Source organism: Girardinichthys multiradiatus, chromosome 8 (genome assembly GCF_021462225.1).
Source record: "Girardinichthys multiradiatus isolate DD_20200921_A chromosome 8, DD_fGirMul_XY1, whole genome shotgun sequence".
In the NCBI taxonomy this organism is placed as follows: Eukaryota; Metazoa; Chordata; class Actinopteri; order Cyprinodontiformes; family Goodeidae; genus Girardinichthys; species Girardinichthys multiradiatus.
Genome location: NC_061801.1, coordinates 22042561 through 22053740, shown reverse-complemented (window position 1 = coordinate 22053740; position 11180 = coordinate 22042561). Strand labels below are relative to the sequence as shown.

General features: G+C 36.7%; 1 protein-coding gene across 2 annotated transcripts in view; it reads right to left on the bottom strand.

Annotated features, from left to right (window-relative positions):
* Window positions 1–7158: 7158 nt before the first annotated feature.
* The window catches only part of LOC124872311 (astrotactin-2-like), a 513868-nt gene continuing 509846 nt past the window's right edge, over window positions 7159–11180 (bottom strand). For both annotated transcript variants that reach the window (XM_047372149.1, XM_047372150.1), the window contains one exon: window positions 7159–10000. In XM_047372149.1, coding sequence (XP_047228105.1) covers window positions 9763–10000 — 238 coding nt within the window. In that variant the 3' untranslated portion in view covers window positions 7159–9762. The remainder of the gene's footprint in view (window positions 10001–11180) is intronic.

Sequence of the window (11180 nt, the reverse complement as noted above, 5' to 3'; positions counted from 1 at the left end):
AAGGTGTCACAGGTAGACACAGAGTCAGGCCAGGTGTAGCTTCTAGGAAGAGAAAAGAGAGAACAAACTTAAAAGCTGAAATAACAGCAAATAATGCAAAATAGGAGAGTAGTGTGAGAATGTAGCGAAGAGGGTGAAAGTGGTCATTATGTCCTCCAGCAGCCTAAGCCCATAGCAGCATAACTATAGAGATAGCTCAGGATAACCTAAGCCACTCTAACTATAAGCTTTATCAAAAAGGAAAGTTTTAAGCCTAGCCTTAAAAGTAGACAGTTTGTCCATCTAGATCCCACTGATGGCCATTTTTATACAAAAACCACTACGATTGGGATACCTCTCTCTGTCAGGTTGACAATAACCATTGGAAAAGAGAGGAGGTCATACAGGTAGCACAAATGGAGGGTGTGTTTGCACCTCAACCATAACTGAGCCGGTTTAGGCTAAACCTGACTCCCCCTTACTCTATCCAACAGGGAGGGAAGAAGACAGAGGTAAAAAAATAAGGAAGATAGCTCAGGATAACCTAAGCCACTCTAAGCTTTATCAAAAAGGAAAGTTTTAAGCCTAGCCTTAAAAGTAGACAGGGTGTCTGCCTCACGGACTAAAACTGGGAGCTGGTTCCATAGGAGAGGAGCCTGATAACTAATGGATCTGGCTCCCATTCTACTTCTAGGAACCACTCTAGGAACCACCAGTAAACCTGCAGTCTGAGAACGAAGTGCTCTGTTAGGAACATATGGAACAATCAGATCTCTGATGTATGAAGGAGCTAAATCATTAAGGGCTTTATATGTGAGGAGGAGAATTTTAAATTCTATTCTGGATTTAACAGGGAGTCAATGAAGGGAAGCTAAAGTAGGGGAAATATGATCTCTATTTTTAATTTTCATCAGAACTCTTGCTGCAGCAGTTTGAATCAGCTAAAGGTTTTTAACTGCATTTTGTGGACATCCTGACAGTAACAAATTACAATAGTCCAGCCTTGAAGTATCTAATGCATGGACTAGTTTTTCAGCGTCACTCCTGGACACGATATGTCTAATTTTGGCAATGTTCCAGAGATGAAAGAAGGAAATACTAGAAACCTGTTTAATATGGGATTTAAATGACATGTCCTAGTCAAAAACAACACCAACGTTTTTTACTTTATTATTGGAGGTCAATTTAATGCCATCCAGGTTAAGTGATTGACTAAGCAGTTTCCTTTTTAAAGACTCCGGTCCAAAGACGACAACTTTTTTCTTGTCTGAATTTAGAAGCAGAAAATTTAAAGTCATTCAAGTTTTTATGTCTTCAAGACATGCTTGTAGTCTATCTAACTGGTTGGGCTCATCAGGATTCATGGATAAGTAAAGCTGAGTATCATCAGCGTAACAGTGAAAATTTATCATATGCTTCCTGATAATTTTACCTATTGGAAGCATATATATAGTAAAGAGAATTGGCCCAAGCACTGAACCCTGTGGTACTCCACAATTAACCCTGGAGTTTAAAGATGATTTATCATTTACATGAACAAACTGGAATCTGTCAGACAGATAAGATTTAAACCAGCCTAGCGCTGTTCCCCTGATCCCTACAGCATATTCCAGCCTTTCTAAGAGAATATTGTGATCGACTGTATCAAATGCAGCACTGAGATCTTACAGGACAAGTACAGACACAAGTCCATTATCTGAGTCCATAAGAATATCATTAGTGACTTTCAGCAGAGCTGTTTCAGTGCTATGATGAGCTCGGACGCCTGACTGAAACTCTTCAAATAGGTAATTGCTGTGTAAATGCTCACACATTTGATTAGCAACTATTTTCTCAGTACTGACACTTCAGTTCAAATTGAACTTATCAAAACTATTTACTAATAGAATTAATAATCAACCTATGCATTATCACACTAATGTACGTTAGGCATTAAGTAATGCAACTGAATACACTACACAAACAAGATATTTAATATTTAAATTGATAAACTTTGTTTTTGCAAATATTCACTCATTTTTGAATTTGTCTTGTTAAAATAAGCAGGGCCAAAAAAGACCTTGCTTGGAAAGCAGCATATGTTGCTCCAAAACCTGTGTGTACCTTTCAGCATTAATGGTGCCTCCACAGATATGCAAGTTACCCGTGACACGGGTACTAACACACCCCCAAACCATCACAGATACTGGCTTTTTAACATTGTGCTAATAACAATCCAGATAGTCCCTTTCCTCTTTGGCCCGGAGGACACGACGCCCATGACTTCCACAAACATTTTGAATTGTGGACTTTTCAGACCATAGCACACTTTTCCACTTTGCCTCAGTCCATCTCAGATGAGCTGTGGCCCAGAGAAGCCAGTTGTGTTTCTGGGTGCTGTTGATATATGACTTTCACTGTGCATGATAAGAGTTTTAACTGGTACTTGTAGATGTTGCAACAAATCATGTTAGCTGACAACGGCTTTCTTATTTGTTCCTGAGCCCACATGGTAATATCAGTTACAGAACAATGTCGTTTTTTCATGCAGAGCCTCCTGAGGGATCGAAGGTTACGAGCTTTCAATGTTGGTTTTCAGCCTTGCTGCTTACATGAAGAAATTGTTCCAGATTCTCTGGGTCTTTTGGTGATATTATGGACTCTAGATGATCTCTAGATGGTATCTCTTAATTCCTTGCAATTACATTACATTACAGTACATTAAGAAACAATGTTCTTAAACTGTGCTCACAAATTGGTGAATCTCATTCCATCCTTGCTTGTGAATGACTGAGCCTTTTGGGGATGCTCCTTTTATACCCAATTATGACCCTAACCTGTTTCCAATCAACCTGTTCACATGTGGGATGCTCCAAACAGGTGTCTTTAGAGTATTATTTAGTCTCTTGTTGCCCCATGTCCAGGCTTTTTTGGAATGCGTTGCAAGCATCAAATTAGTGAATATTTGCACAAAGAAAAACAACAATAAAGTTTACTCGTTTGAACATTAAATATCTAGTCTTCATAGTGTATTGAATTGCATATAGGTTGAACATGATTTGTAAATCATTGTATTACATTTTTATTTACATTTTACGGGATTGTAGATAAGATATACTTGAGGCATGCATTCTGGGTCTGAGAATGTGTTTAAGCTCTTTTTTTAATGTGTTAGATTTAAAAAGTAACTGTGCATTGAGTTTAATACTCTGACATGTATTCACAGGTATCTAAATGAGATGTTTTCACCACAGCTTCAAGGTCATAACCAATGCATGTTCTAATGGTCTAAGAACATCTAAGAATTATTTAAGCTTAATCCAATGTCTTGGTGAAGGCCCTCTACTCAGTCTTGGTCAGAGTGTGTGCAGACGTGTGCAAAAAGGTCAGATATCTGAAGTTCCAAAATGCTGCAAAATCTTCTACATTACGACCAAAAGCCTCAGCATATTTCAATAACATTTTAGGTCATAAACAAACACAAAGTAGCACAAAATTGTAAAGCGGAAAAAAATCTGAACTTGTGGTGTGTATTTGTTTTCAGTCACCCTATCAATGTTTTTTAAACCACCACTTGCTTTAATTATAGCTACATGCTATACAGTACAGACCAAAGGTTTTTACACACCTTCTCATTCAAAGAGTTTTCCTTATTTTCATGACTATGTATATTGTAGCTTCACACTGAAGGCATCAAAACTATGAATTGACACATGTGGAATTACATACTGAACAAAAAAGTGTGAAACAACTGAAACTATGTCTTATATTCTAGGTTCTTCAAAGTAGCCACCTTTTGCTTTGATTACTGCTCCGCACACTCTTGGCATTCTGTTGATGAGCTTCAAGAGGTAGTCACCTGAAATGGTTTTCACTTCACAGGTGTTCCCTGTCAGGTTTAATAAGTGGGATTTCAAGCCTTATAAATGGGGTTGGGACCATCAGTTGTGTTGTGCAGGAGGTGGATACAGTACACAGCTGATAGTCCTACTGAATAGACTGCTAGAAATTGTATTAGGGCAAGAAAAAAGCAGCTAAGTAAAGAAAAACGAGTGGCCATCATTACTTTAAGAAATGAAGGTCAGTCAATTCGAACAATTGGGAAAACTTTGAAAGAGTCCCTAAGTGGTCACAAAAACCATCAAGCGCTACAAAGAAACTGGCTCACATGAGGACCGCCCCAGGAAAGGAAAACCAAGAGTCACCTCTGCTGCGGACGATGAGTTCATCCAAGTCACCAGCCTTAGAAATCGCAGGTTAACAGCAGCTCAGATTAGAGAACAGGTCAATGCCACACAGAGTTCTAGCAGCAGATACATCTCTAGAACAACTCTTAAGAGGAGACTGTGTGAATCAGGCCTTCATGGTAAAATAGCTGCTAGGAAACCACTGCTGAGGACAGGCAGCAAGCAGAAGAGACTTGTTTGGGCTAAAGAACACAAGGAATGGACATTAGACCAGTGGAAATCTGTGCTTTGGTCTAATGAGTCCAAGTTTGAGATCTTTGGTTCCAACCACCGTGTCTTTGTGCGGTTCAGAAGAGGTGAACGGATGGACTCTTCATGCCTGGATCCCACCGTGAAGCATGGAGGAGGAGGTGTGATGGTGTGGTGGTGCTTTGCTGGTGACACTGTTGGGGATTTATTCAAAATTGAAGGCATACTGAACCAGCATGGCTACCACAGCATCTTGCAGCGGCATGCTATTCCATCTGGTTTGCGTTTAGTTGGACCATCATTTATTTTTCAACAGGACAATGACCCCAAACACACCTCCAGGCTGCTTAAGGGCTATTTGACCAAGGAAGAGAGGGATGGTTTGCTGCGCTAGATGACCTGGCCTCCACAGTCATTGGACCTGAACCCAATCGAGATGGTTTGGGGTGAGCTGGACCACAAAGTGAAGGCAAAAGGGCCAACAAGTGCTACACATCTCTGGGAACTCCTTCAAGACTGTTGGAAAACCATTTCAGGTGACTACCTCTTGAAGTTCTTCAACAGAATGCCAAGAGTGTGCGGAGCAGTAATCAAAGCAAAAAGTGGCTACTTTGAAGAACCTAGAATATAAGACATATTTTCAGTTGTTTCACACTTTTTTGTTCAGTGTGTTAATTCATAGTTCTGATGCCTTCAGTGTGAAGCTTTTGGTCTGTACTCTACGTGTGTGAAATTTAAGTATTTCAAGGTGTTGCAGTTATGCATATATTTATATATTCATTCTTAAAATCTAAAAGCCTTTAAAAGCTGTCCTTTATTCAGAAGAGTGCAGCCAGAATTCCAACAAAAACTAAAAAACATGACCACATTACCTCAGTCCTCCATTTCCTCCGTTAGCTACCTGTCTCTACTCGGATCCAATACAAGATCTGCCTCCTCACCTATTTGTGTGTCCACAGAACTGCCCACTCCATACTCCACAGTAGGTTCTCTCCGTTCAACAACTATATCACAACTCCAGATCCCAAGGACCAAACTAACCTCTATAGGACATGGAGCTATGCATGTTGCCTGCGGAATTATTATAATTTATTGGTCACTTACCGAAATTGTTGTCATATGAATGTAGCTAGATTTAGCTTAATCTAATGTTAGTCACAGTTATTTATTTATTTAAATGTCTTTTGGGTTTAAACAAGGTGTTACAAATTCACAGTGAGGCTTTTTAAAATTAAAAAGAAAATATGTGCTGATGTGCTTGTAAAAAAAAAAGCTAACAAAATAAAAAACAGGAACTTGTTCAATAATGCCGCATTGATACACAGGCATGAAAATGTGAGGGCTGTTTCTGGCCCATCAATGACCTTAATGGCCTAATTTGTGAGAATGCACATCAAGCTACTGATTTTTAAAGTGCAGTTAATGTTGCATGACTGAAAAAGAAACTGGATCTGAGCTTGAAGGAATAGTTTGTTGAGTGAGGTGGAAAAAGTAAATGCTTCCCAGCAGCTCACATGCAGAGAGGCATAGCCACCTTCAGTTAATGATATAAATTAGAGTAATTTGTATGGGATGGATGTCTGTTAGTTTAGAGACTGATTTGCCTCCTCTCCATCTAAATATAAATATTTTTCCAGCAAGATCATGTAGCAAATTGGCTACAAATTAGGAACCTTAGACCTTAGACCTAATTTTACATTTGCTTACAGCAATCTTCATCTGTGCCTTATTTTGCTAATTAATTGTGATCCAATTATTGCTCTGCTATTGTACAACTTTATTTTAGTGATTTAAACACCAGGGGGGCTTCTCTCTTATAAAGTTCATGCCCGTGAAGGCAGGGTGTATGCATCGTGTTAACATAAGCTAAGCAAAATCAGAAGGATAAAGCTGAACTTTCCATGCCCAAAAGTAGGGAGTACCCCAACTAAAGTAAACAGTGAACAGATTGATCTTAGTTTGCTGGATCAGGAAAAGTTCCCATGAAAAGGTTAAGTTAACCATTGCTCAGAAAATAGGCCATATAAAAGTAAAATCCTACCATTGAAAATAACTCAAAGATTAGAATGTTTATATCCATTCAAGCAAACTCTATGTTATGTATGTTTATATCACATAATTTTTGCATTTTGTGCTCAATATTGTCCATTATGAAATACAGAGTTGGACAAAAAAGTTGTGATAATGAACTGGAGATAGTCTTCCACAGATAGTGTAATATAGACAGGCTTCAGTTTAAACAACTACCTCAATTAAAACCAAAGTAATGCACAAATGTACAATAAATCTGTAAATTATGAGTTTTTTAGTTTATTTCTAAAGTTTATGAATTTACACTTCAGCAGGTCATGAAACTACAATATTTACATGTATTTCTACATGCTGTCTTTTTTTCTAATTGTTCATGTTCATGATGCAAAAAAGTAAGTAGACAGATGGAAACCATATCTGACCAGGTTGCCTCCTAGGTACCTAATTTTGGAGATTTTCCAAGCCCCTACTGCAGTGAGACCCCCGGGCAGACCCAGCACATGCTGGAGTAAATGTTTTATTTCAAAATGCCCAAATGTGGTGGAGTGTTTGACATTTGAGCTCTTCTGCATAGAGAATATAAAGTTATGTACACTTGAAGGTATGAGAGTTTAGCACAAAGTAAATTAATTTATGAAATACTGGGGAAATCAGATGAAAAATAATTGACAAAAGTAAAAAAAAAAAATGGAAGGCTCAATTGAGAAGAACAAAATGGCAGAAAAGGCAGAAAAGGCTTTGAGAATTTATTGTTTGCTGAAAAACGTTTTGTTTTACCTCTTGTGATGATCACATTGGTTTGCTCAACAACCATTCAATTATGGCCAACTTTTAAAATGAAAACATGTTATCATTCAATTGTAGTGAAAGAAGAAAAGTCTGCTTTTACTTTACAATTTTAATACTCCACATTCTTCAGAAAAAGACAGAGCCACATGATGATACAGTTATATTTAAATATATACAACTGACATTTTACAATATAATAGTTTATTATCACAATAAATAAGAATTTTGGAAAAGGCATTGTTTACATTTAAAGAATATTCATGGCTTTGAAGATATGTCATATGACATATAACAGAAAAATCAACCAATGTCAACCATACAATCACTGATTCTATGCAACCTCCTGGTACAGGACCATTCAAACTTCCCTGGATATGTTGTTTCAGAACTGGTGTTAGAGTTCTACATGTTATTATTCAATATTAACAAACATTTGATGTTTCAAAGATAATCAGTATATCCGTATATTTAATTTAGATGTGCCACCAATGTGTTTATTACAGATCTTGCAGTTTTGCTTACATTTATGTGTATTTCTTAAAAAAAACTAAACATGAGGGATGTTTTAATCTGATCCCAAGTATTGACTCAGGATCTTGATCATGGTATTTTGGAAAGTTTATGATTGCACATCTGTTACATTTTGCTGTCCTGCTCTCAAGGTTTTATGTCAGCCTTGCCATAAAAGCAGTAAGGTTGTCAGCTGCTGTAAAATGTTGCGACTGGTGTTTACGGGTGCAGATCATTTCATCCTTTTTGCCATTTCATACCCTTGCAGTTTTAGTATTTTTTTTACAAGTACGAAATAATAGTAGGATGGAACAAACTGTCAACTGAAGCTAACTGTCAACAAACTGGTGGTGGTTAAAGAGCTACATAGCCAAAGTTCATCTAGCTAACTCTTAACCTTAGTAAGGTCAAGCAGCACACTTTAGAGACAACTCTAAAAAGAAGAGATACATTTCCAATGAACAGTGAAATGCCAAGATGGATTACAGAATTGGTGATCAAATGTGTCACTCAGGATGACCAGCCCATTGCTATAGTGGAGAATATAGTTTTTTGTCACCCTTTGCAGTTGCTCAAGCCATGAAACATCCTTCCTTCTAGATATCATATAGCTGATACAACACTATTCAAGCTGCTTTTAAAAATGTACAATCACCTGCAGGGTAGTTATCTAATGTGGCTGCTATTAGCTTTGCTGCAGATATTTGGAGTCCTGAGGTTTGCTCGATTTCACTGCCTAGCTTCAAGGCATATGGATAGATTCCTCATGGATCAAAAAACGGGTGTGCTTCACGGCCAGCAGATTTGTGAATGTGATACTGAAAAGCATATATGGAAATAGATATTGTCCACATTATTTAGGCCATAAAGCAACAAATACAGAAAAGTGATGGATGATGTAGGGATTTCAAGCATGGGGCATTTCATGCACACACTTCAGTTTATCATGGTGGTTAGGACTTCTTTTATAGGCACAGCATTACAGAAGCAGTGGCTACCAAGATAAGAATAGCAGATAATTTCAAGCACTTCAAACCTCAGAGTCTTCAAATACATAAACAGCATTGTAATAACTTTATTGTAGTAATGTGCAGTAAAAAATTTACTTATTGACTCTGTCAGCCGAGACCACATTTTTCGTGACAGTATCAGTAACAAAAAATCTTGATTAGGACATCCCTATAAAACGTCCTTTATTATAGTCATTGTATGCGAAATACGTTTTATTTTAAAACAAATTTAAAGAGGAAATGGGAAAATGACTAAGATGTTTCTTATAATTCGGCAGGTAAATTAAAGCTTGAGAAAAATCCAAGAATGCCTTGTTTATATTCTACCAATAAACCATATTTGCACAATCTCCCTAGGCTTCAGAATGTTTTTCTGCAACCATAAAAAAAACTATTAAAATTTTTATATCATTAAGTTCTTACTCACCTAGTCCTTTGAAATTCCCGATGCAAATCATTATTTTTCTAAAATATTGTGAAATTAAAAAATAAATGTTATGTTTACATGGCTTTCACACAATTAAGGTTCTCTGTCCTAATGAAAGTAGCAAAGGCAAATAAGTTACAGAATCATTATATCCGTTTTTTTTTTTTTCTTCTTCTTTTTCAGTGTCCAAGGAAAGCACCAAAAATGAACAATATTATTACATTCAAGATATTTAAGCCAACCACTTTTTTTGTTTGTTTTTCTTTTGTATGGCTGACTGTCAATTTTACATGTTTATACTACAGTTGCTCACTGATGTGCACAATCACTGGCATACTGTAGCTGAAGATCATGTCCGCTTCAGTGACTTTTCCATATCTTCTGTTTTCTAATAAAAGTATGCCACACAAAAATAATTTTTTTTGGTAGCTTTAAATTGATGTCCTGTGAATTCTGAGGTTTTCTTGAAGGCTCTCCTGGTTTTTAAAAATGTGCCAGTCATGTGAGAGACACTTGCTGCAGAGCATACCAATGAGGTTCATCAATCAATGATGTCATTTGGCAGAAAAAAAAGATGTGTGCTCATTTCTCTATTTCTCTCTCACCGGAGTTTGGTGTTACTGTAAGTGTTACGCTGTAAGGAAATGAGCTTTTCCATGCACATGGCACGTCTGTCATGTAAGGAACCGTGCCACATGTTGCTGGGGGGTCCGCCCTCGTCGCTCTGACAGTAGACAAATGCCATTGTGTCTGTGCGACTCTGGATGTGGGTGCTGCGAAGGAGGGATCGGCAGTAGAGGCTGATCGTCTCTACCCTACGAAGTATCAGGTTAGCTTTTCTACAAAAACAGACAACAAACAAAAGTATTTATATTAAATTATTGTTATTTAGATTTTTCTAATGTTTGAGACGACATTATTAATGACCTGAAGATATGACTCTTATTTCGTAAAACAAAAAAAAAAGGTTGACAAAAAAGTTGACATAACAATAATAACAATAAGGAGAAGATTAAGAACAAGGGAAAGAAGAATCTTTAAAGAACACAATTAATTTTTCAATTTGTATGACATATTGAGACAATATAAATAATGTCGATTGTTAAAAAAGCCAGACTAAAAAGAGAACATTGATGAGAACACTAAAAAATGGTGTCAATAACAGTTTTCAGCTCTTTCTTCCTACTTATTTATATGCTTATTATTATGTCTGTTCGATTTTTATGATGTGTGCACTCTCCTGTATTTACATCTGTAGTAATGGGCAGATGCATTTTCCTTTTATTCCTTCACTAACTTTAATTTTTGTGTGTTATTAAGATAAATATCAAGAGTTACAAACCAGAACACAACAGAAAAAAGGTGTTCCTTGAATGTAACAACAAGGCTGTAGAATTGAAGAAGAAATATCAACTTAGGTAGTCTAAATAACTTTCTATTATCAAATTGTACCAATGTTGGGTTCATGTCTGTTGAAAACACAAATAGACACAGACAAACACAAGCACAGTCATTTACTCGAAGCTACAGACCAGATCAGGACCTGAATGTAGTTCAATGTATTATCAATTATTTTTACTTTTTTACCATGACTACAGTTATTATTGCTTGATCGTTGAATTTATTCATGATTGTGTCAGTTTCAGTCAACCAAAGTACGATGATTTATTCAAATAAACTCTTAAACTGTCAGAAAACTTAAAACTCTTAAACTGTCTTTATAAATTACAATACAGCTTAAATTACAAGACAGCACAAATATAAATTAGGATAATGAAATAATCAGTTCTGTACTGTATTAACTACAGTACAGTACTGATTAATAACTGTAATAACTGGTTTTAACTCTTTATAATAAAACAAAAGAGTACCAGTTTTACAGTTTTGGAGGTCTGTTATAATCGTGAATGCTAGTATAATTTACAGAAAGGTCACACCATGTCTTCTGTCACTCTGAAGGGACAGCCTGTTTAGCTCAAAACCTGAAATTGAATGTAACACGGCTCTGTCAAGTAAGTA